Below are 27,439 nucleotides of genomic sequence, written 5' to 3' on the forward strand. Positions count from 1 at the left end.
GGCCTTTGGACATTATGTTAGAGCCTAGTTTAAATTTCAATGATATTTATCCATGCCAATCAATAAATGCTCAAATGCAGTGGATTCGAAATCTTTGAAAATTTCTTCCATTGAGCTATTAGAGTATGATAATGCCCAAGATACAGCAAAATTACAAATAACAAACAGGTCTAGCAGAAGATACGAACTTAAAAAATTCTAAGGTTAGTTAGACTTAGAATAGAGTCTTCAGCAGAAAATTTCTTCAAATCTACTTCATATACCCCTTTCCTTTCTATTATTTAGAAGTCCTATGTCTCTAGATAATTTCCACATCAGCAAATCACAACTTTCTCCATCACTAATACTTTTTTTTTTTATTAATAACTGTTAACTTCATTGAATTTAAAAGAAAGTGTACAAGAGAAAGTGGGAGAGAGACAAGCCCTCTTATCTCTCCCCTTTTTAATTAAAAAATTACATTTGTACCCAGAATGTTAGATTTCTCCCAACCCCTTGCTTGGTTAGTGCATCAGCCATCAAATTAGCTATTCTTTTCACCCACCGTATTCTCAGTTCCATGCCCTTTGTGATCCAACTGAATTTTTTCTTCTCATTGTTGTATTCCACAACCTACTTTCCTCATCCAGTAACCAAGCCACTACCAGTTTGGAACCCCTTCAATGATTAGCTTTCTAACATTCATGGTTCTAGCCCTTTGCACCCTTTCCATAACTGCCCTTACTTCCTCTCTTAGTGAGTTTCCCTCACCTACTGGGCCTGAGAATATTGCACACACTTTACCTTCCTCATCCCTGAATACACCTCCAATTCCTGACATACCTGGGTCTCCCATGCTACTCCCATCAAAGTTAAGCTTTATAAATCCTCTTTCAGGAGGGGATCAGGTAGGAATAACAGGCTGCTTATTGACATTTGAGTCCGCCACTTCCTTCCAATTTCCAATGATGTCATAGAAGAAAAACAGCCTTCTGAAATGAACAGACTGTTTAAAAAGATGCAGAAAAGTGATTGAGAACAGCAGAAATCAAGAGAGAAGAGAGAAGAGGAAGAAGAAGGTGGTGGCAATAAGGGTTCAGAGAGAGATTTTCGAATCTAATCTCCTCTTACACCCCTAATCCCTTTCATTAACTTAATTTTAGTAATTTACAGAGAGGCCCTTAACTGGGTGAATAATTAAAAAAGACATAACATAAGAAAGGTCCAAGTTGAGGCCCATTACAGCAAAGAACATAAAGAAAACAAATAAGAAAATAGTCTATGGGCCATTTGGCCCATCTTCTCTACACTCCCCCTCAAGCTGAGCATAGATGTCAATCATGCCAAGCTTGCCAGTATCATGCTGAAGTTTAGCCTTGGGGAAGCCTTTGATAAGGAAATCAGCTAATTGTCCTTCAGAAGAGATAAAAGGTAGACAAACTTCTCCAAAAGCCACTCTTTCTCAAATAAAATGTCTGTCAACTTTAATATGTTTGGTTCTGTCTGTGAAGATATATCTTGATGTACATTATTAGAGTAGTCCTTGTTGTACAGTATCATAGTTCTTATTGTCTTATTTGTTCTTTCTATCTTTCAGCCCTATAAGAGCATTCTTGTAACTATACATACTTTTTATCTCTTTAACATAAAAGAGGCTCTTTGGAGTGGGGGTCGACCATTCTTGACACCCCTAGATCTGTTTTCTTCTAGATCTGAATTCAGTTCACATGGTATCAGAGCAGGTTGCTCTTTGATCTTCCTTCTCTCTGATTCATCTTGCCTTCGTGATCTATTGAAAACCTACAGCTCTGCCAAGTGGTCCTAGACTGTTTTGATCTACCTAAGAACTCCTCTTTTGTTTTCTGCGCACCCAAAGAGAGATTTTATTGGATATCTCTCGTTTGACCTCCGTTTGTAGCAAGAATTGAAAGGAGTTGTCACCTAGCCCTTCTCAACATATTCTGAAATTTTTACGGAGATCCGTGAAGTTTTGAGAGAGATCTAAACTCTTCTTCTTGGCGGCTGCGCCCAGACTTTCCTTTTCTGGACCGTGTGTTCAGCTTTTCTTTGTTTTGGATCTTGAACAATCTTCGGTGAAAGTAAGCGGTTTTTATCTCAATTTTTTGACTCTCTTGGATTGATTACAACCCATTTCACTTGTCTTTGGATCAAGTCTTACTTCAGATTAGTTTCTTTAAACTTCAGCCGAACCCTATTTGTGCTATTTTCTTGCTGTAATGGCTTCAGACAAAGGTGATATCATCCCTGTAAAGATGAATGGACAGAACTATGGGATGTGGAAGTTCCACTTCGACTTTTATGTTGAAGGAAAGAGTTTAGAAGGATATCTGAATGGAATGGTCACCAAACCATCTGAGACCAAGGCCAAAGCTTTACAACAATGGAAGTTGGACAATGGTAAACTTGTTTCTTGGATTCTGAGTTCTATTGACTATCATATACTTGTACCCATGAGGAGAATGAAAACAGCATATGAGATGTACATGTATCTACAAAAAGTTTATCAACAGTCCAACGTATCTAAGCAATATCAGATAGAATCAAAAATATTCTCTTACAGCCAAGGATATAGGAGAATACAGGAGTATTATTCTGGTTTTCTTGATTTATGGGTTGAATATGAGATTGTTCACATTGAACCCTCGGATCCAGTGGAGTGTGTAAAATATCTTCAGAAGCACTTTGAGAAGAGAAAGGTGACTCAGTTCTTGATGAGACTTAGACCTGAATATGAGATAATCAGGTCCAACATTCTAAGTAGGGGAACACTTTCATATATGGATTCTGTTTTAGGGGAACTTCTGAGAGAAGAGACTAGACTTCTCACTGCAGCCGGGTTTGATGGGAAGATGGCTGAAGTTGGGGCTAAAACAGCCTTTGTTGCTCATGGGGGTAAGAAGTCAACCTCCAAGAACCTCTCCAAAACCCAGTGCTATGAGTGTAAGGGTTTCGGACATATTGCATCTCACTGTAAGAAGAAGAATGCTTGTACCTATTGCAAGCAACATGGTCACATCATTCTAGACTGTCCAGTCCGACCAGTTAAGGGCTCTCAAAAAAAGACTTAGCCCGGGCCTATCAGGCAACAGATGGACCAACAACAAACACTGCATCTACCAAGGGTGAGTCTTCAGTGAAAGGTGAATCAATAGGCGTCATGGATGAAGAAAGGGTTCAGCAATTGGTATCTTCTGCTATTTCCTTTGCTTCTCTACTATTGGCTTGTCTGGTAAGTTCTCTACATATTGTTCTTCCCCTTCACATGCTTGGAATATAGATTTAGGTGCCACCAACCATATTACAGGAGCCTACTTCAACCACCCAATCCCTTCTACTAAAACTCACCATAAACATATTATTACTGCTAATGGTGAAAAGTTAGACATCATTGGTAGTAATGATTTGTCCCTTCAACTGTCACCAACCAGATCCTTTCCTCTCTCCAAAACCCGCTTAGTACCCAACCTTACTACTAATCTAATTTCTGTTGGTCAACTTGTTGATGAGGGAAATGTTCTCACCTTTTCTCATGGTGGTTGCTTGATACAGGACCAGTACACTGGGAAGGTGAAAGGGAAGGGGCATAGGGTCTCAACCGGGGGCATCCTTAGCTTTACTTAGTTCTTCTTTGTCTAATTCTATGTTGAGTTATAGAAATAATGTTTGGGATTTATGGCATAAACGATTGGGTCATCCATATCTCCAAAAATTAATTTTTTTTATTTGACTCTAGTTTGATTAAGAATAAAATTCCCCCTATTGATACTTTTGATGTTTCTTGCACTACGTGTTTGAGTAAAAGTCATGTTTTACCATTTCTTCATAAATCTGAACATGCCACTAAACCTTTTGAGATAATACATAGTGATGTTTGGTCTGCTACTATTACTTCTCGATTGGAGTACAGATATTTCGTATTATTTATAGATGATTGTACCAGATATACTTGGATTTATTTTCTACGACACAAATCAGAAGTCTTTGGTGCATTTAAATTGTTTCATACTATGGTGCAAAATCGATTCAAGTGCAGTGTGACTATCCTCCGCTCAGATTCAAGGGGAGAATATAGAGATGGAGACTTCTTGGCATACTTGAGGAGTCATGGAATTCAGTCTCAACACAGCTGCCCAGAAACTCCACAATAGAATGGTGTAGCTGAATGGAAGAACAGACACATTCTCAGTGTTGTACGAACATTACTACAGGAGTCTCATACTCCAACTTCGTTTTGGGTAGAAGTAGTTAGTACAGCCATGTAGCTGATCAATTTTCTTCCATCCTCTGTTCTAGGCAACACCTCTCCCTTTCAAAAACTTTTTAGTTATCCCCCAGATTTCTCTAGCCTTCATGTTTTTGGGTGTCTTTGTTTTGTTCATCTCCCCGTTCGTGAACGATCTAAATTAACTGCTCAGTCTGCTATGTATGCCTTTGTGGGATATAGTCCTGACCACAAAGGATTTTTGTGTTATGATCCTGCTATTTGTCGTATTCGGATTTCTCGAAATGTTGTGTTTCTTGAACATATCTCCTTTTCTGCTGGGGTTGCTAGATTGTCTGCTCCTTCCATTTCTGTTTTGCAGGACTTCGATTCAAATGACACTACTACTTGCTCAACCGAGAGAGATCTTCTTGTCTTCACCCGCAAGCGGCTACATGTCCCGCTCCTACGCCTACACCCCCCCTTCCACTCGGTCTAGAGCATTCATCTCAAATATCCTCTATAAGTGATACCTTGACCCAAGATTCTCCTATTTCAGATAGTAGTTCAGTTATTCCACTTCGTCGTTCTACCCGTATTTTTCGACCTCCTGACCACTATTGTTTTCCTTCAAACCATAGTTCCTTTTCTACTATACTTTCTTCCACAGATATCCCTAGATCTTATCAGCAAGCCATTAGAAGTTCTCAGTGGAAAGAAGCTATGGATGCCGAAATTCAAGCCCTCCATGAGAATAACACTTGGGATCTTGTGCCAACCCCTCCAGATGCTTCTATTGTTGGAAGTCGTTGGGTCTATACGATCAAACTGAAATCAGATGACTCTCTTGATCGATATAAAGCCCAGTTAGTTGCCCAAGGATGCAGTCGGGAATATGGGATTGATTATAAAGAAACATTTGCCCCGATCGCTAAGATCACCACAGTTTGGACTCTTATGGCTATTCCTGTTGTTTATTCCTGGACTATTTACCAATTAGATGTGAAGAATGCGTTCATGACGAATTAAAGGAGACAGTCTACATAAAACCTCCGCCTAGATATTGCAATGATCCTTCACGTGTCTGTCGCCTAAAGAAGTCTTTATATGGGCTGAAGCAAGCACCTAGGGCTTGGTTTGAGCGCTTCTGACTACTCCCTCCTTGTTAAGAGAAGACCCTGGGGTATTACTATTCTTCTATTATATGTTGATGACATGCTCCTAACGGCGGATGACCATGACGGCATTTGTGAGCTGAAGTCCTTCATACCTCATTTCACATGAAGGACTTGGGTCCTCTCACTTACTTCTTAGGCTTGGAGGTTCATCGTAACAGTCGAGAGTATTTTATTTGTCAACAAAAATACACCTCTGATCTCGTCAAACTAGCTGGAATCACTAATGAGAAACATGTTGATACCCCCCTGGAGCTGAATGTCAAGCTATCTAAATCTGAAGGCCTCATCCTTCCTGATGCCACCATGTACCATTAGCTTGTTGGCTCTTTGATCTATCTTACTATGACCAAGCCTGATATTTCACAATTCACATGTTGTTCAGGTCGGTCATCAGTCAATTTGACTCTGCCCCGAGACCTCATATGACTACAGTTCGCCGCATCATTCGTTATGTTCGAGACACAACCTCTCAGGGACTGTTTTTCTCTTCCTTATCATCCATACAGTTGAGGGTTTATGTTGATGCTGATTGGGTTGGTTGCCCTGACACTCGTCGATCCACTACTGGGCGGTGCGTCTTCATGGCTCATCTCCTAGAAGTGCAAGAAAGAGCAAACTGTTTCTAAGTCTTCCATTGAAGTCGAGTATAGAGCTATGTCTTCTGCATGTAGCGAGATTGTTTGGATGAAGCCACTTTTCATTGATCTTGGGATTTCTCTTCCTACTCCTATCCCTTTATATGCTGACAACACCGGCACTATCAAGATAGCATCTAATCCAGTCTTTCATGAGAGGACTAAACATATCGAGGTGGATTGTCACTTTATTAGAGACCTTGTTGCAGGCTCTATATCTCTTCCTCATATTGCCTCTCACATGCAGATTGCCAACATTTTCACCAAGGCCATGACTAAGAGTTGGCATCTCATTCTTGTGGGCAAACTGATGCCGATGTCTACACATTAGTTTGAAGGGGAGTGTGAAGATATATCTTGATGTACATTATTATAGTCCTTGTGTGCAGTATCATAGTTCTTATTATCTTATTTGTTGTTTTTATCTTTCAGCCCTATAAGGGCATTCTTGTAACTGTACATACTTTTTATCTCTTTAATATAAAAGAGGCTCTTTGGGTGGGGGTTGACCATTCTTGACCCCTAGATCTTTTTCTTCTAGATCTGAATTCAGTTCACACTGTCATGTTGCACCGGAGTGTGAGCAATGTTGATGGTAGCCTGATTATCAGAATATAACATTAATGGCTTATCATGCTCAATACCCAGTTCCTCCATCAAGGATAGAAGCCATAGTAGCTCAGAAACTCCATGAGCCATGGCTCTGTGTTCAGCTTCAGCTGAAAATCTGGCAACAACCAATTGTTTCTTGCTTCTCCAAGAAACAATATTACTACCACCAAAATAAAGTACCCGAAAGTTGATCTTCTATCATCAATGTGTCCAAATTCAGCAACATGCTTGTTTTCAACTTTCGAAGGGTCCATCTTCTTAAAACACTCCAAAAATAACTTCTAATAACTCCAAATAACAATCAAATAAGACAGGAAAAAAATTGTGTTGTGAATCAACCTCTACGCAGTCGTACCTGTTAACTGCGTCACACCCAAAACTCGGGACAAACAGAAAAAACCCAGCCGCACCTTGTAGACTTCACAAAACACCGAGCAACTTGAATCAATCTTCAAGATGAAGAATAAGAAGTCTTTCAATTAATTAGGGTTTCGGGCAACACACTTGATATTGTCAAGGTGACGACAAAGATAGCCTCCTGTCCAAAAACCAATAACAACAGGGCTGGAAATTTTTTCTTTAACTATTCATTCGATTCAATTCTCCATACACACTGTGTATGGGAAGAAAGAGTAGAAAAGAGAGAAAAGAAGAGCCCGCTCTAATACCAAGAAGACAAACAACCTTCTGAAATGAACGGACTGTTTAAAAAAATGCAGAATAGTGATTGAAAATAACATAAATCAAGAAGAGAGAAGAGAGAAGAGGAAGAAGAAGGTGGTGGCAATAAGGGTTCAAAGAGAGATTTTCGAATCTAATCTCCTCTTATACCCCTAATCCCTTTTCATTAACTTAATTTCAGTAATTTACAAAGAGGCCCTTAATTGGGCGAATAATTAAAAAAGACATAACATAAGAAAGGCCCCAAGTTGAGGCCCATTACAGCAAAGAATAAAAAAAAAAAAAAAAAACAAATAAGAAAACAGTTTATGGGCCATTTGGCCCATCTTCTCTACAGTCATCAATGGATATATGTGAGAAGCTTTCTAAGGATTTCAGCCAGTGAGCCACTCTAATCAATATTGATTCAATCAAGGCCTCTTCTTTCCTTTTCTCTAAAAATTCTTGCATTTCTTTCTTCCCACACTGCCCAAATTATTGCCGCCCTAGCACTCTTCCACATGATGTTACCTATCTTCCTCGGCCATGGACAAGAAGTTGGATCAAGGAGACTTTTTATGTCAGCCAGAGGTGTCCACTTGCACTCAAATAAGGAAAAAAGCCATTCCCAAATGCCAGCAATGAAAGGACAAGTGATAAACAAATGAAAGCAAGTCTCACTGTTAGCCTTGCAAAGAACACACCAATGTGGGGAAAGGCACCACTTTTTTCTCTTCCTCTGTAGCCAGTCAAAAGTATTTATTCTTCCGTGAACAACTTCCCAACAAAAAGCCACAATCCTAGGTGGGATAGGCTTGCACCATACCTCCTTGACAGGAAATGATTGAAGGGGACTAAGGGGAGGTTGGGTTAAAACTTTGAAGAAAGAGTTACAGGAGAACAGACCCGAAGAGGAAGGTGTCAGTAGTCGAAGGTTGGGTTCAGAAAAGAAAGTGAGAAAGCTAGCAATTGCTGCCCCTCTACTTGTATTTATATTCATATCCAAATAAATGTAAAAGGGCTGAATTACTCTTATTGCTTACATGGCAAAAATAAAAACAAATTAATAATATTACTCTAAAATAACTAACAAACTGAAATAACTAACATAACTGCTAACTGTACGGACACAATGGGGACCACATCAGTGTTCTCTACACTCCCCCTCAAGTTGGGAATAGATATTTTTCATTCCCAACTTGCATAGGTCTGCCTCTAACTTCTTCCTTGAAGCAGCCTTGGTGAGAAGATCTACAAGCTGCATGTCGGAAGTGATATACAGAAGACATACTTCTTGAGATGCAATCCTTTCTCTGATAAAATGTTTGTCCACTTCAATATGCTTAGTTCTGCCGTGTTGTACTGGATTATGAGCTATATTAAATAGCAGCCTGATTATCACAGTACAACATTAAGGGCTTCTCATAAGCAATACCCAACTCCTCAAATAGGGATCTCAACCATAGGATTTCGGCCATACCATTAGCCATGGACCTATACTCGGCTTCAGCACTGGAACGAGAAACAATATTTTGTGTCTTACTCCTCTAGGAGACAAGATTACCTCCTACAAGGGCACAATATCCAAAGGTCGATCTTCTATCATCGACACACTCTACCCAATCAGCATCTGTGTAAACTTCTATTTTTATATGATCATTATTCTTAAACAAAACACCTCTGCCAAGGCACCTTTTCAAATATGCCAATATCCTTTCAACTGCAAGTAGGTGGGTAGTTCATGGAGAGTGCATATACTGACTAACAACACTAACTACATAACTTATGTCTGGTCGTGTGAGACAAAGATAGAGAAGTTTTCCAACCAGCCGTTGGAACATAGATTTATCTTCAAGAGGCTCTCCACCTTCTGCACTGATCTTGTGGTTTTGTTCAATAAGTGTGTCAACAGGCTTAACACCCAACTTTCCAGATTCTTCCAACAAGTCAAGAAAATACTTTCTTTGAGAAACAAAAATTCCATGCTTGGACCTAGCTACTTCAATACCCAAGAAGTACCGTAGCTCTCCCAGATCTTTGACCTCAAACTCTTGATGAAGGAGTTGCTTAAGGGTCTCAATTGCACTGTTATCATTCCCTGTTACTACAATGTCATCCACATAAACAGCAAGCAAGGTTAAGGAAGAATCCACTTTCTTGATAAACAATGTGTGGTTTGACTGGGCTTGCACATAAACTAACTTTTCAAGGGCTTGTCTGAATCTATCAAACTAAGCTCTGGGGGACTATTTTAGTCCATACAAGGCTTTGTTCAACCAGCAAACCTTCTTCCCTGTTTTTGCACCATAAAATCCAAGAGGTATCTACATGTAAACCTCTTCCTGCAAGTCCCCATTAAGGAAGGCATTTTTAACATCCATCTAAAACAAAGGCCAAGAGTAACTGGCTACAAGAGATAATAAGACTCTGATAGTTGTCATCTTTGCTACCGGTGCAAATGAATCCAAGTAGTCAATACCATATATCTGAGTAAATCCCTTGGCAACTAATCAGGCCTTATACCTTTCAATGGAACCATCAGCATTATGTTTCATAGTAAACACCCATCTACATCCAACCGGTTTCTTCCCTTTGGGCTGATCAATTATCTCCCAGGTATGGTTTCTGATAAGGGCATCCATTTCTACCATTATTGCATCTTTCCACTCAAAAACTAACAAGGCTTCTTGCACTATTCTGAGTATGAGAATATCAACAATGGATGCAAGAAAGGAATTGTAAGAGGGGGACAGATGATCATAGGACAAGAACTGGGAAATGCAGTGAGTTGTGGATGTGTTGCAACTGCGTTTGCCTTTACGGATTGCAATGAGAAGGTCAAGGTCATCCAATGAAGGTGAGGGTTCAACAGTGGAAGGTATCTCATCTGTAATATCTGATAAAGGAACTGTGGTACCTGGATCTGGATCCGTAGAAGGAACTAGGACTGGCCTGGACTACTGATGACCAAAATCAACCTACCTCCATTGTCTGTGATAGACACTCAAATTCTAGCACCTCTAACAACCCACCCCATACATCCCTCTTCACTCAATGAAACAAGTAATAGAGAACACTAATGTGGACCCCACTGGTGTGGTCCACACTATGTTCGTATGATAACAATTAGTTAGCAATTAATTATTACTTTTAGCTAATTTTAGATTTATCTTATCTTATCTTATTTTGTTATTTTCTTTGCCATCATAGTTTTCAAGGCGCCAACGCGAGGCTAGGCAACCATGGGACGCCCAGGCACCTAGGCAGTGAAATTTAAAAATAAGAAATCGATAGATTTCTCTACCCCTTCTGAACTAGTTTTTTTCGTTTTATGTATTCAACACTTATTTTTGTGCTTGTGTTTCTTAATGAGAACAATTACTAAAATAAAATAAAAAAATGAAGAAGAAAAGGGGCGGAGCCCCTGTTCTGGACCCAAAAAATCTGGTGAAAAAATATTAAAAGAAAAGAAAAAATATGTTGAAGAAAAAAAGGGGCTCCGCCCCTGTTTCAGACCTTGGTGAGAAGATTTGCAAGCTGCATGTTGGAGGTGATGTATAGAGGACATACTTCTTGAGATGTGCTCATTTCTCTGATAAAATGTCAGTCCACTTCAATATGCTTAGTTTTGTCGTGTTGTACCGGATTATGGGCTATATTAATGGCAGCCTGATTATCACAGTACAACATTAAGGGCTTCCCATAAGCAATACCCAACTCCTCAAATAGTGACCTCAACCATAGAATTTCACTCACACCATTTGCCATGGACCTATATTTGGCTTCAGCACTGGAACAAGAAACAATATTTTACTTCTTACTCCTCCAAGAGACCATATTACTTCCTACAAAAGCACAATATCCAGAGGTAGATCTTCTATCATCAACACACCCAGCCTAATCAGCATTAGTGTAAACTTCTATCTTCATGTGATCATTGTTCTTGAATAGTATTCCTCTGCCTGGACACCCCTTCAAATATGCCAATATCCTCTCAATTGCAAGTAGGTGAGTAGTTCTAGGAGAGTTCATATACTGACTAACAACACTGATTGCATAACTGATGTCCGGTCGTGTGAGACAAAGATAGAGAAGTTTTCCAACTAACCGTTGGAACATAGCTTTATCTTTGAGAGGCTCTCCACCCTCTGCATTGATCTTGTGGTTTTGTTCAATAGGTGTGTCAGCAAGCTTAACACCCAATTTCCCAGTTTTTTCCAATAAGTCAAGAACATACTCTCTTTTAGGCAAAAATCTCGTGCTTGGACCTGGCTACCTCAATAACCAAGAAGTATCGTAGCTTTCCCAGATCTTTTACCTCAAACTCTTTATGAAGGAGTTGCTTGAGGGACCTAATTTCACTGTTATCACTCCCTGTCACTACAATATCATCCACATAGACAGCAAGCAAGGTTAAGGAAGAACCAACTTTCTTAATAAACAGGGTGTGGTCTGACTATGCCTGTACATAACCGAACTTTTCAAGGGCTCGTTTGAATCTATCAAACCAAGCTCTGGAGGATTATTTTAGTCCATGCAAGGCTTTATTTAGCTTGCAAACCTTCTTTCCTGTCTCTTCACCATAAAATCCCGAAGGCAACTGCATGTAAACTTCTTCTTGCAGGTCTCTGATAATAGTCATCTTTGCTACTAGTGCAAAAGTCTCCTAGTCCAATACCATATGTCTGAGTAAATCCCTTTGCAACTAATCGGGCCTTATACCTTTCAATGGAACCATCAACATTATATTTCACATAGAACACCCATTTACATCCAACTGATTTCTTCCCTTTAGGCTGATCAACTATCTCCTAGGTATTGTTTCTTATAAGGGCATCCATTTCTACTTTTATTAGATCCTTCCACTCAAGAACTGACAAGGCTTCCTGTATTGTTCTGGGAATGGGAATATTAGCAATGGATGTAAGAAAGGACTTATAAGAAGGGGATAGATGATCATAGGACAAGTACTGGAAAATGCAGTAGGCTATGGATGTGGTGCAACGGCGTTTTCCTTTACGGACTGCAATGGGGAAATCAAGGTCATCTACTAAAGGTGAAGGTTCATCAGTGGAAGGTATCCCATCTGTAATTTCTGTCAAATGGATTGTGGTACCTGGATCTAAATCAGTAGGATCTGTGGTACCTGGATCTGGACCCGCAGAAGAAGCTGGGGCTGGCCTGGACTACTGATGCTGATGACCAAAATCAACCTGCTTCCACTGTCTGTGATACTCTCACATCCCGCCACCTCTGAAACCCTCCCCATTACACCCTTCTTCACTTAATGGGACAGGTGAAGGAACTTCTGATGAGTCAACCTCACTACTTTCCCCCTGAGGAGAAATCCTTGGATAATAGGGTACATCCTCAAAGAAAATGACATCCATAGAGACAAATCTCCTCCCAAAAGTGGGTTCATAGTAGTAATATCCCTTTTGAGTTTGTGCATAACCGAGGAAAATACATTTTTAGGCCTTAGGATCAAATTTGGAACAATGAGGACCAAGAATCTAAACAAAGCAAGTACAGCCAAAGGTTTTAAGGAGAACGGTAAACAACTCTTTATCAGGATATAAAAGGGTAAATGGAGGTTTCATGTCAAGAACCCGTAAAGGAATTCGATTGATAAGATATACTATTGTAAGAATCGCATCCCCCTAGAAACGTATAGGCACATTGGAGGTAAACATAATGCTTTTGGCCACCTCTAATATGTGTCTATTCTTTCTTTCAACAACCCCATTTTGTTGTGGTGTATGAGGGCAAGTACTCTGATGGATAATCCCATGGTCAAGCAAATAAGAGGCTAATGGGTTTGCAAAATATTCTTTCACATTATCAGATCTAAAAATTTTGGTTTTGACCCCAAATTAGGTTAAAATCATCTAATGAAAGATTTGAGTCTATTTTGGAACCTCATCTCGAGAATGCATAAGGTAGACCCAAGAAAAACGAGTATAATCATCAACAAACAGCAAGAAATATCTGTACCCCCCCATGGCAGTGATATGATAAGGTCCCCAAACATTAGTATGCACAATTTCAAAGGGAATATTGCTTCTGCTATTACTCAATGAATAGGTTGTTCTACAGTGTTTTGCAAGTTCACAACTTTCATATTTCAAACTAGACACCTGGATAGACTCAAATAAACTAGGAACAAACTCTTCAAAGCCCAAAAGGATAAGTGACCCATCCTATTATGCCAAAGCATTGCTTGATCAACAGACTAAGAAACAAAAGACCTCTTAGTTTCACTACCTTCCCAATGAGAACTCCCTCCTAGCAGATAGATTCAATTCGTTTTACAGCCAGTCCCAATCACTTTCCTTGTCTCCAGATCCTGAAAAACACATTGGTCAGGGAAAAAGGTTACTGAACAATTCTGGTTTTTTGTAATGCTACTAACTGAAAGCAAGTTAGTACTAAGTTTAGGAACATGCAAAACCGAAGATAAGGAAATGGCATTAGACAACTTGATGTCTCCCTTGCCAGAAATAGGAACAAGGGAGCCATCAACAATAGATACTTTGTCTCTGATGGAAGATAAATGATAGGTAATAAACAGTGATGGCAAGCCAATCATATGGTCAAATGCTCCTGAGTCTATTACCAAAAAATGTTCTGGATTACCTAGAGCTGAAGCATGATATGCTGAGGCCCGATTACCTGAATGAACAAAGGATGAGGTTGGAGGAGCTGATGATGGCTAGGGAGATGGCACTGAATTACTAACTTCACTTTCCAATTGTGTCAGAGTAGCTCGAACAGCAGCTAGGGTGTCTAGAGGAGTGCCTCTTGAGGCCGATGAAGCTGTACTATCAGTGTTAACAGCCATATTGGCATTTCCTTTTTTGTTTCTGAGTTTTGCTGGAACTAGATGTGGATGCAACTTCCAACAAGTGTCTTTAGTGTGTTTCGGTTGCTTGCAATTTTCACATACTAGGTCCTTCTTAGCTTCCTTCTTCATATCCCTTTCCTTATCACCCCCAAACTTGGATTTAACTGCTACCAGGGCTGATTCGAAATGTTGCTGTTGTAACATAACTTTTCTCCTAATCTCTTCATTGGGCATTAGGGAATAGGATTGAGATAGAGTTACACTTTCTGTTGTCAACAATGTCTCACAATATTGTTCTCAGAATTTAGACCAGCCAGGAACTCTAACACTCTATTAGTTTCAACTTGCTTTCTGTAAGTTTGTGCACCTTTTTTACTATCCCATTCAATTGTTTTAAGGTGGTCAATTTCATGCCATAGAGATTTCAAGGTTGAAAAATAAACAGAGACCTATTTCTCTCCTTGCTTGAGATTTTTAACATCATATTTCAGCTCATAAGCCTTAGCAACATTAAGGGGGCTGAGAATAGGTTTCTTTCACAACATCTCATATTTCCTTAGCTGTTTTTGCCCATAAGTAGTTTTGGATGATGTGTGGCTACATGGAGTTGCACAGCCATGTCACCACCAAATAATTCTCTTGAATCCACTTAGCATAAGTGGGATCCTCCTTAGTTAGTTCCTTCATATCTCCCAACAAATAATTCAGTTTTCATCTACCCCCAATGGCCATCATGGCTGATTGGCCCATTCTAAGTAATTTGATCTATCAAACTTAACAGTTGTAATCTGGTAAGTGTTCTCAGTCGTGTTACCCAAACCAGTCCCAAAAACACCCTCCCCTTGGCTCTTAAACTCCATTCTTGATTAGGAGTTGATCAAAAAAACACCTCCTAATTACTGTAACAGTCGGCCTACTGGGTCTGTAACTAGTAACAGTGGGTCTAGAAGCAGAATTCAGATTCAGTAATTTAAAAGAAACCTTCTAATCTGTGACAGTCGGCCTACGGGGTCTTGAAACTGATAGCAGTAGTAACAGATTTCAGATTCAGCAGTAACAGTCCTGCTGAAACAGCTCTACTGGGTCTTCCAGAGAGCAAAAATAAACCTTAAATTGAGGGAGGCAAGTCTTATCACCTCCCTGAAACAATAACAGTCCTGGATCTGGGGGTTTTTCTCTTAAAACCCAAAAAGAATGTAGAAAGGAGATACTTTTATAACTGCACCTCTTAGATTAAACTATTCTTGCTTCTAATCTCAAGAAAGAATAAAATCTTACCCTGAAAAATCTGAAAACACTGATCTTGATCCAGAAATCCTCTGAAATTCTGATCGCCTCTTTCATTCTTGATCAAAAAACTGATCTTGATCCAGAAATCCTCTGAAATTCTGATCGCCACCTCCAATCTTGATCAAAAAACTTATCTTGAACCTCTTATCTTTCTCTGATTCTTCCTGGTTATCAAGGGCACGATCCAATCTTTGGACAATTGGTGTAATATCAGATAACCTCCAATAATCAACCGAAGAAAGATCTTTCTATTCTTCCAGCCCTATGCAATTCTCATGTAGTCGGATGGATCAGACTTGCATTAGAAGCCTAGATCTTGCTCTGATACCAAGTACTCATACAAGACTACAAATAGCCTTGGGTTTTGAACAGCAAAAATAAAAGAAAAGGAAAAGAGAAGAGAGGAGAAGAAGAGAGATGGAGAGGGAGAACTCGCAGAGAGGTTTGAGAAAAGAGAGTGGTTGGTGTTGTATAAACAGCCGAGCCCCTCTTTAAATTTATATTCATAATGTCTTAATTGTAAAAGGATTACAAGAAGGGCAGAAGGGCTGAATTACCCTCATTGCTTACATGGCAAGCATAGTTGTCAAGGCGACGCCTAGGCGACTAGGCACTTTTCAAAGAGCGCCTTGCCCAAATGCCAAGAAAAATTGTATTAGGCACATGCTTAGTGGCCTGAAACACATATATAATATAAAATATTATTAAATAAAAAATAAATATATAATATATAATATTTTATTGGTTGGTTTTAGTTTTCATAATAGGACATGTTGCATGTTATCATGTTTTTGTTGAAAGTAAAAACAAAATAATCTCAAGGGCTTCACTTTGACAAAAGAACCGAACTGAGGAAGAGAAGAGAACAACAGCCCTCCATTGTTCTGACACAGTCCTCTAAGTCCAGGTGAGTTAATCAGTTTCCTCCTTCGTTTTGTTCTCTTCTTCCATTGGTTTAAAACAGTGGTTACGCCCCATTTTTCTCCTCTTCCTTTTTGTTGGACTAAAGCCATTCTTCTTTCCTTGTTTGAATCATATTATTGGATTAAAACAGGCCCCCCCCCCTTTTTTTTGTTCTTAAATTTCTTGCATGTTTTCAGTTTTTTTCCCTCATTATTGGTGTCTGAAACAGGGGCTCCATCCCATCTTTTATTCACCATATTCTTCTTTTATTTTAGTTTTTTTTTTTTCACCAACTTTTCTGGGTCTAGAACAGGGGCTTCGCCCCCTTCTTTTGTTCTTGACTTCTTGCATTTTTCAGCTTTTTTTTTGTTCTCATCAATTCTTGCTTTTTCTCCCATTAGCTAAGGCATGAAAAAAAATTGTGCTCCCATCCCCTTCTCTAATCCATTTGTGTTGGGATTTTTGTCTCCAACAGACTTCCTCATTGTACAAAATGTCTTCCAACTACTTTTTTAGCTCCCATCTCTGTCCTCTATCTTTCTCCTCCAAAGTGCCTTGAGTTTCCTTCTCATCTAGCTCTTTCTATCAATCACTTCCTATGGACTCTCATTCCTTTCCAATTGGCTCTAGGTCTGCTTTCTTTCCACCACTCCACTGTTTTTAGGAACCTAGGATGGGACAGCCACATGTTCTCAAACCTTAAGGGTGCAGGTCCTATGCTGAAGCTTCCTTCCTTGCAGATGGTAATCAGCCAATGGTTAGAGGTGACTCTAGGTAATGCTCGGGACACTAATCCTCCCCAATGCTCTTCCAAATCCAATGTAAATAGGAATCTATCTAGTTTAGAACATATTGGGTTTAGTTGCATGTTGGACCCGGTGAAGTTATGGTGTGCTAGAGGAATTTCCTTAAGCTCAAAGGTATTGATAAGCTAGTTAAACTTTCTCATGCTAGTATTGATTCTCTGTCTCTAGTTATTTGTTTCCTTTGCGAATCTTATAACATTATAATCTCCTCCAATACACCAAGGCCCTTCCCATAAACCTCTTATGCCACCTAATTCTTCCCACATCTCACTTCTTTCCCTATAGCCATTTGGTCCATAGACATTTGTCAAGACCTGTTCAAAGTCATCCTCCACTTGTCAGAATTTAATTGAGATTGTGAATCTACCTATCAATTCTTCTTTTCCTTGTACTACCTCATTTCTCCACAAAATTATAATTCCTCCTGAAGCTCCCCAAGAGGGTGACAAAGCCTAGCTCAGACCTCTAGATCTCCACAGACTTCTAGCCCATTTATTATCAAATTCTGCCAGTTTAGATTCCTGTATTATTACTATGTCAGGGTTTTCTTTCCTAATGGCCTCCTTTATTACTGCTCTTTTCCTTGCACTCCCCAAACCTCTAACCTTCCAACTCAGAATTTTCATTTGAAATCAGTTTTACTAGCACAAACCAAATCAGTTTTACTGCTCCCAGATTACCTCTCCTCTTAGCCTCTCTTGCTCTTCCTCTCCATTTCCTTTGTTCTCCCCTGGTTCGGCCACTTTCCCTTTCCTGTTTAAAAAAATGTTGGTCTTCCTTTATTGTGAAACTTAACACCTTATATGCATAGCTTAAAAATAAGTAACAAACTCTGCCCTAGTTCTTCAATCTTACATTCTGAAAACCCTCTTGTGCCCCATTTAAAATTATAAACCTCTGGCCACCATGCAAAATGCATAATACTACCTGCATCAGACATTGAATGATGTGAAGAAATGTACCTGCTGCAGCCATCACCACTGAAATAATAGCCTGGGAATGGCTTGAAATATGTGGTTTCATATCTTTCATGATCACCATAAAGGGTACGGAATGCCCCAGGCCATGAACTCTTTATACATAGATAACCACTGCACTCACCTTCAATCTCAGCTCCCTTCTCATCAACTATGACTGGCTGTATACTCACCCAAAAAAAAATGACAAGATAGATAATGGAATGACAATTCTGTAAGCATACACTAATCAAAAACAAATAGTCATATATCAGTTTTACTAACACAAACCTGGACTCCAAAGAAAGGGAAAGTGGCTGAACCAGGCTTCTGTGGCCAAGCACCTGGTAAAGGAGTTATCTGCATTAACAGGAATAACTCTATTCTGTTCATTTTTCACCCTTTAGAAGAGGAAATATGTACTGTATTAACTTGTGGTAGTACTAAAACATATTCAAGATTGGGTATATTTTCTAATGGGAGTAAGTACAATCAAAGTAGCACAGACAGAAGAATGGAAGTTACCAAAAAGCCACCAGTCTCAGTTTGCCACCAAGTGTCCGATATAGGACATCTTGAATCTCCGACAACATTGAAAAACCACCTATTCAAAAGCAACTATTTTAAGATATTTTCACATTCAAGGATGAGGGATGCACAGTATACAAAGAAGAGAGAGCTTGAAACCTCCATGCACTTGGATTGATGGGCTCCCCTACACTTCCAAGAACACGTAAGGATTTGCGAGAGTAGCGAGCCACATACTACAAAAAGAGAATTACTTGAAATAATTAAGTCATGATCTTATGAATTCATTGATCATGCAATTTAACGATCCATACAAAACCTCTATTGGCATCATAATAAGAAAATGAAAGCAGCATAACCATGGATAAGTGAAAAGCCTCCCAGGTGGATTGTATTCTCTGATTCATAAAATTGAGAAACCAACCAATTAATAGGACAAATGTTTTCATAAATGAGCCAAAGGATTAATTAGTGGAGCAAGGTTTAGCTGAATGCTTTAGCTATTCAGTGGGCTGTGGAACCAATAATAAGGTTCCACGCCAGTATTAAATACATGGGGCCCACATCTTTTACATTGGGGCCCATGAATTTAATACTGGTGTGGAACCTAATTATTGGTTCCACAGCCTGCTGAACAGCTAAAGCGTTCAGCTAATCCGAATTCTAATTAGTGTAGGAAAAGAAAGGCTAAGCCCAAAGGTTCTGTTTGTGGAGAAGAAGAGAGGGATTCAGAGTTGAGCCAGGAGAAAAATAGAACTTCATTGGTTTGAAAAAAGAGTTTCAAATCTCACACAATTTGAGTATTTGACTAGGACTCAATCATCTCATCACTGAGACCATGCAGTCCATGCCAATAAATTGACCATAACCTTCTGATTTTCTAAAGCTTTCAAAACTCCAACTTATCAATTTTTTTGGATAAATAACAGTAATTTCATTAAAAAGAACACAGAAAAATAGGTATAAATTCAGTACAGCACTCAACCCAGGAGGCTTAATGAAACAAGGGGAAAAAAACAGAGTCAAAGAACAAAGAAAACTACATTTTGGATGACTTTAAAATGTAGTTTTTAAAGTTAATTTCTTTTTACAAGAGAAAACTCATTTTTTATCCATATTTTGCATAGACATGTTATTCTTTCCTAGATATATCATCCAAAAAAATCAACTAGATACATATATTAGATACAACATTTGAGATGATTCTTCTTACCTCATCTCCTTCCCGCATGAGGGATCGGACCAATGTTGGAGCAGTATAGAAGAGTGTCACCTTGTATTTATCAACAATGTTCCAACAACGTCCAGAATCTGGATAGCTTGGCACCTGCAGGTATTGTACAAAAATGTTGTTAAAAGTAAATAAAATAAGTGTTATATATATATATATATATATATATGAAGTGATGAATTTATTTCTCTGAAGTGGTGTAGAAATATAAAAATAGATGGCACAGGCATCTATTTTTAATTATCAAACAATAGATGGCACAGGCATGGGGGCAGTATCTGTGTCCAGATTATCCACCATCACCATTTAAAAGGCGCAACTTAGCATAAGTTGTTCTGTTCAGTCATATGAAATATTAGTTACCTTATCTCTCTACCAAGTACCAACGTAGGGAGTGTTCAGCAACATGAATGGTTGTGTTTTTCAAAACAAAAATAACTGCCAAATCAATAAAATCATAATGATTTTGCTGATGTGACAGTTGTTTTTGTTTTGAAAAACAAAATCATGCACATTAGGCAAAAAGCCTCCACTCTCTGGTACGTATCCCTATAAGCATGTAATCTTTTGCTTGCTATCAAATAATCCATGTTATGCAGGAGAGAAGAAGAGAGAGAAGAAGAGAGAAGAAAGATTTGAGAGCCAAAAAAAGTGCTGGTGGAGCCAGCCTTTTAGTATATATACTAGGATGATAGGAAATAAAAAAATAAGAGAAAATTACAATAGTACCCCTGCGGTACTATACTTGGAGAAATAACAGCTTTTAACACTCCCCCTCAAGTTGGGACATAGATGTCAATCATGCCCAACTTGTCACATAAATCATGATGTCGTGAGTGGTGTAACCCTTCTGTAAAGATGTCTACAAGTTGATCTTCAGAGCTAACATAAGGAGTACACACTTCCCCTGTGATGACCTTTTCTCTAATAAAGTGTTTATCGACTTTGATATGTTTAGTTCTATCATGTAGCACTGGATTAGCAACAATGTTTATGGCTGCTTTGTTATCACAAAATAGGGTCATAGGTCCGTCCACCGGAAAGCCCAACTCACTCAACAAATTTTTTAGCCACATAATTTCAGCCACTCCATGAGCCATTGCCCGACATTTAGCTTCAGCACTAGATCTAGCTACCACAATCTGCTTTTTGCTTCTCCAGGTAACTAGATTCCCTCCTATAAAGGTACAGTAGCTACTAGTTGACTCTCTGTCATTTAGGGATCCTGCCCAATCAGCATCAGTGTACACTTCAACTTTCAAACGCTCATGGCTTTTGAAACAATAAGCCTGCACCTGGGAACTTCTTAAGATATCTAAGAACTCTTTCTACTGCTTCAAGATGAGTGGTCTTAGGAGCATGCATGAACTGGCTAAGAACACCCACTGCATAAGCAATGTCGGGATGAGTCATAGAAAGATATAACAATCTTCCTACAAGTCTCTGAAACTGTTTCACATCCTTGATAGGTTCACCTTAGTAGTCACCTAATTTGTGGTTAGGATCAATAGGGGAGTCAACTGGCTTCACTCCCAATTTTCCTATATCCTGGAATAGATCTAGGACATACTTTCTTTGGGAAATGAAGATACCCTTTTGCGAGCGAGCCACTTCAATTCCAAGGAAGTACCTTAGAGGACCTAGATCCTTTACTTCAAACTAGGTAGCAAGAAAAATCTTCAACTTTTGAATTTCATCCTTCCAATCACCAGGGATAACTTCATCAACATATACTATCAATGCTGCAATTTTTCCTTCCCCTCCTTTCACAATCAATGTGTGATCAGATTAACACTGCTTGTATCCTTTCTATTGAACCGCTACATGGAACCTACTACCAAGCTCTCGGTAATTGTTTCAATCCATATAAAGATTTCTTTAACCTGCACACTTTTTGTTCATTACCTTGAGCCCGAAAACCATAGGACTGTACCATGTACACTTCCTCTTCAAGGTCACCATTCAGAAAGGCATTCTTGATGTCGAGCTGATGCAAATCCTAGTCAAGATTAGCAGCAAAGGAGAAAATGACTTTAATGGAGTTCACCTTGGCAACAGGTGCAAAAGTTTCTGCATAATCAACTCCATACACTTTTGTAAACCCCTTTGCCACTAAACGATCTTTATAGCACTCCACCGTGCCATCAGCCCTATGTTTAACTGTGAAAACCCATTTGCATCCAATTGGATCCTTTCCCTTAGGAAGATCTACTAGTTCCCATGTGCCATTTTTATGTAGAGCATTAATTCCTTCCTTCATAGCATCTGTCCATTCAGGCACTGAAAGAGCTTCTACCACATTCTTAGAGATAGGAACATTGTCAATGGAAGAGAGAAAGGCCCGAAAAGAGGGTGAAATGTTTTCATAGGAAACAAAGTGGGAAATGGAGTGCTTAGTGGTGCAAGATCTAACACTTTTCCGGTGCGCAATAAGAAGGTCAAGGTCATTAGCAACAGAAGTATCAATAGCAATAGGGTCAAGAACATCGATAGGAACCAAAATACCTGAATGGGTATGATCCGGCCCCAGAGAGTTTGATGGCATTGGTGGTACAGCTTCTAGGTTCTCCACAGCTCTTGAACATGGTTGGCCTTTGTGACGATGAAAAAAGACACGAAAGAGAAGGATCAAGTAGAGGAGGGAGTTGAACCAATTTCTCCTCATTCCTGCACTCCCCCTGAGAAAAAACAGGGAAGAAAGGCTCACTCTCAAAGAAAGAAACATCCATGGAAACATAAAACTTCCGAGAAATAGGATCAAAGCACTGGTATCCCTTCTGAGTGAAAAAATACCCCAAGATGATGCAAGGAATAGCTCGAGGATCTAATTTTCCACGAGTGGGTGACAAATTTTGAACAAAACAACGACAACCAAACACACGAGGAGGAATAGAAAGAAGGGGAGCATTGGGAAAAGGAAGCTAATATGGGGGGGAATACGGTTGATGAGATAGGCAGCACAAAGGACAGCCTCAAGCCAAAAATGTTTCAGGACATTCGTATGAATTAGTAAACCCCAAGCCACTTCAAGAAGGTGTCAGTTCTTTCTTTTAGCAACACTGTTTTGTTGTGGTGTTTGGGCACAAGAGCTATAGTGAAGTGAACCACATGAAGCAAAAAATTATGTGAGATCACTATGAAAATATTCTTTGGCATTATCTGAATTGAAAGATATGGATTTCAGTTTGAAATTGGGTGACCACTAAAAATCTTGGATAACTTTTGGTACTTCATCCCTGGTTTGCATGGGATATACCCATGTATATCTGGAGTAATCATCAATAATGGTAATAAAATACTTGTAGCCACTCTCAGATAGTAAAGTAACAAGGCCCCAAACATTAGAATGAACAATGTGGAAAGGAATTTCAGATTTATTATTCTTTGAAGAAAAATGAGTTCTACATTACTTACTCAATTGACAAGTTTGACAAGTAAATTCTGAAACTGACACCGACTTAAACAACTCTGGAAACACCACTTTTAAAGACTCAAAAGATAAATGACTGTGGTCGCTTGTGGTGATTGAGAGAGAGAGAGAGAGAAAGAGAGGTGTGGATGAGAGGAGAAAATTAGTACTGGTTGCCGCCAGTTTTCTATTTATATTAATTTTTATAAAAGAGATGAAATTACAAGTATGCCCCTGGCGGCATATCCTAGGATAAGAACAATAAGAAAAGAAAGAAAAAAAAGGGCTAGTAGCTGAAACTGTCCTACTACCAGCAGTTATAAAGAACAATTAAGCCTTACAACGCTCCCCCTCAAGTTGGGCTGAAGATGTCTATCATGCCCAGCTTGTCACATAACTCATTGTGCCGCAAACACGGAAGTCCTTTTGTAATGACATCAGCAAGTTGTTCCTTGGAGTTGACATAAGGGATGCAAATTTCCCTTTTTTCCAATTTCTCCCTTATGAAGTGCTTATCCACCTCAATATGCTTGGTCCTCTCATGTAGGACTGGGTTGCTGGTGATGTTTATTGCAGCCTTGTTGTCACAATAAAGAGTCATAGGACTATGAACAGCAACTCCAAGCTCACCTAGAAGGATCTTTAGCCAAAGGACTTCAGCCACCCCATGTGCCATAGCTCTATACTCAGCTTCTGCACTTGATCTTGCTACCACACTTTGCTTCTTGCTCTTCCAGGTCACCAGATTCCCTCCCACATATGTGCAATACCCACTAGTAGACTTTCTATCATCCACAGCTCCTGCCCAATCAGCATCTGTAAAGACTTCCACCTTTAGGTGATTGTGTTAATTGAATAGTAGGCATGTTCTTGGATGTTTCTTCAAGCATCTAAGGACCCTCTCTACTGCCTCCATGTGTGGCTTCTTAGGAAAGTGCATAAACTGGCTCAGACCCAACTGAATAGGCAATATCTGGACAGGTCATGGATAGATAGATCAGTTTTCCCACTAACTTTTGACTGCTTTACATCTTTCAGCGGTTCACCAATACAGTCACCTAGTTTGTGGTCCACATCCATAGGAGTACCTGTCGGCCTTGCACCTAATCTACTTATATCCCGTAATAGATCAAGGGTGTATTTCCTTTGAGAGACAAAGATACCCCTTTTTGAATGGGCAACTTCGATCCCAAGGAAATACTTTAGGAGTCCTAGATCTTTCACTTCAAATTTGGATGCAAGGAATTGTTTCAAATTCTGTATCTCTGAGCTCCAACTCCCTGTAATGATGATATCGTCTACATACACTATCAATACGGCAACCTGCTCCTGACATCTCTTCACAAAGAGTGTATGATCATACTGGCACTGTTAGAACCCCATCTCTTGAACTGCCATGTGAAACTTACTGAACCATGCTCTGGGAGATTGTTTTAAGCCATAGAGACTTTTGTAGCTTGCACACCTTGTTTTCGCTTCCCTTAGCACAGAATCCAAGAGGTTGAACCATGTATACCTCTTCTTCTAAGTCACCATTCAGGAAGGCATTCTTTATGTCCAGTTGATGCAAATCCTAGTTAAAGTTAGCAGCTAAGGACAGGAGAACCCTAATCGAGTTCATCTTAGCCACCGGAGAAAAAGTCTCATCATAATCAACTCCATATACCTGTGTGTACCTTTTGGCTACTAGTCTTGCTTTGTACCTTTCAATTGTTCCATCTGCCTTGTGCTTAACTGTGAACACCCATTTGCACCCCACGTGTTCTTTCCCCTCTGGAGGATCCACCAATTCCCAAGTCTGATTTTTGTGGAGGGCATCAATCTCCTCCTTCATGGCATCTATCCATTCAGGGTATTTTAAGGCTTCTGCAACATTCTTGGGAACAGGGATGCAGTCAACTGCCGATAGGAAGGCTCGGTATGAGGGAGAAATGTGGTCATAGGAAACAAAGTGAGTAATGGGGTGTTTGGTAGTGCAGAACCTGACTCCCTTTCGTTGGGCAATAGGGATGTCTAGGTCATCCACAGTGGGAGTAGGGTTAGGGGTTGGACTTACCTCCTAGGATTCTAATGATGTCAGTTGCTCAGTGTTTGGTTGCTCCACATTTCTATCACACTATTGATCTCTCCGACGAGTACGTTGGAAGACATGGAAGGGAGTGAGGTCAGGAATAGAAGGAAGAGGTACCTGAACCTGCTTCTCCTCTTCCACACTACGGCTCTCCCCCTAGGGAGGAGGGAAGACTAGCTCGGACTCAAAGAATGACACATCCATAGACACAAAAAATTTACAACTAATCGGGTCAAAACACCGATACCCTTTTTGAGATGATGGGTATCCCAGAAAGATACAAGGAATGGACCGAGGGTCTAACTTACCTCTAAAGGGAGACAAATCATGGACAAAGGCCCGACAACCAAAGACTCTCATGGGGATGGAAAATAAAGGGGACTGAGGGTACAGTAACTGATGAAGGGCCATGTAATTCAATACTCTGGAGGGCATGCGGTTGATGACATACGCAGCTGCAAGTATAGCATCCACCCAAAACCTTTTTGGGACATTCATGTGTAACATCATCCCGCGGGCTACCTCAAGGAGTTGTCTGTTTTTCCTTTCTGCAACACCATTTTGTTGTGGTGTTCTAGTGCATGAGCTTCTATGAATAGGCCCATGAGAGGCGAAGAACTCATTTAGTTCCCCATGGAAGTATTCCTTCGCATTATCGGATTGGAAGATCTGTATTTCAACATGGAACTGCATGAACACCATCCTCTGGAAGTCTTTCACTATCTTTGGAACCACTCACTCAGATAAATTCTCAGACTGCCCCAACATGTCCAGGTTTTGACCCCCACTAAGGATCTCACTGATTGACACATCAAAGACAGCCCGATCCGACACCTAGTGATGTGTCATAATCGAGTCTAGGGGTCAAGTGTAACTTTCCAGTTTTGCCCATCTGTCTCCAAGGTCTAGGGCAATACTGGAAATCTGGTCCGGTTCAAGGGTTCAAGCAATCTCATACTGCATGTGCCTTGGGTCTTACCCTGATGGCCGAAACAAGCCATCCCAACACTTGGTGGCACACCAGTATCAGCCTTGGCAGAATAAATCTCCCCAGACATCCAATGGCTGTGAACATTTAAAACTAACACAAGTTTCTATAAGTGTCCAGTTTTAGGGTCTTACACAGAATTATACCAAACAATATGAATCAAACATGCACTTTAATTTATTTCCACTAAATAACAAAAATACATCAAATCCGATTGAAGCTAAGGGCATACAAGACTGTCTAACAGTTCAAACCGTTCAAGGGGATAATTGGCATGAGAAAAAACATGTTTTCACCTCCCATACTTGTTGTGTTGCGGGTTGGTGTATTCCCCAGTGCGGTTAATTCATGACTTGCCATTGAAGACTATAAAAACAGCCCAAATGCCACCCAAAGCACAGCTGCCACAACTAGAATATGGTAACTCAGGGTTTGCTCCTAGAAGGTGAGCAACAAATTATTGAAAGTTGCTGAGAACACAGGGTCTATTGCTGAGAATAAGGGTTCAGTCAATACAACGTCCAAACAGAACAGTAAACTGTCCGGTCATCGGTTCAGCACCACCAATACAGACATTACTGTCAGTCTGAATGTGGTTCCCCCACTCTAACCATCCAATGTCCAAACTAGTAATCATATAATCAAGGCATGAGCCCTACGCACCATTGGATAAAGAGTACTGAGACAAACTGAAACAAAAACACACCTGTTCAGCACTGGATAACCGAGGAGTTTGCACCATCAACACCCTTCTTCGATTAGGGTTTCATTGCACCAGCACCACCCTACGGCCAGAAACAGATAGGGTTTCTCAAAAAACCGCCGCTAGGATCCACTAGGGTTTCTGCAGATACAGCCGCCAAAGAGGATTGAAAAACAAGCCGCCGCTAGGGTTTCTGTAAAGGTAGCCATGCCCAATCACTTTTAGAAAGGTTGAAGCTAGGATCGTAGGTCTCCTCCAACCCAGAAAGCCTACTCTGATACCATGTGGTCGCTTGTGGTGATTGAGAGAGAGAGAGAGAGAGAGAGAAAGAGGTACGGATGAGAGGAGAAAATCAGTACTGGCTGCCGCTGGTTTTCTATTTATATTAATCTTTATAAATGAGATGAAATTACAAGTATGCCCC

At 39.9% G+C, this 27,439-nt stretch overlaps 1 protein-coding gene across 1 annotated transcript in view; it reads right to left on the reverse strand.

The window, feature by feature from the left end:
* Window positions 1-27,439, reverse strand: part of LOC148853291 (acetyl-coenzyme A synthetase, chloroplastic/glyoxysomal-like) — a 46,377-nt gene that overhangs the window by 6,720 nt on the left and 12,218 nt on the right. The window contains exons 10-14 of the mRNA XM_088984634.1: window positions 19,827-19,940; window positions 18,773-18,849; window positions 18,611-18,689; window positions 18,377-18,445; window positions 18,092-18,267 (exon numbers count right to left, since the gene is read on the reverse strand). Coding sequence (XP_088840760.1) covers window positions 18,092-18,267; window positions 18,377-18,445; window positions 18,611-18,689; window positions 18,773-18,849; window positions 19,827-19,940 — 515 coding nt within the window. The remainder of the gene's footprint in view (window positions 1-18,091; window positions 18,268-18,376; window positions 18,446-18,610; window positions 18,690-18,772; window positions 18,850-19,826; window positions 19,941-27,439) is intronic.

The sequence above is a fragment of the Nelumbo lutea genome, chromosome 4 (assembly GCF_056320005.1).
Source record: "Nelumbo lutea isolate HS-2025 chromosome 4, American lotus-T2T, whole genome shotgun sequence".
NCBI lineage: Eukaryota > Viridiplantae > Streptophyta > Magnoliopsida > Proteales > Nelumbonaceae > Nelumbo > Nelumbo lutea.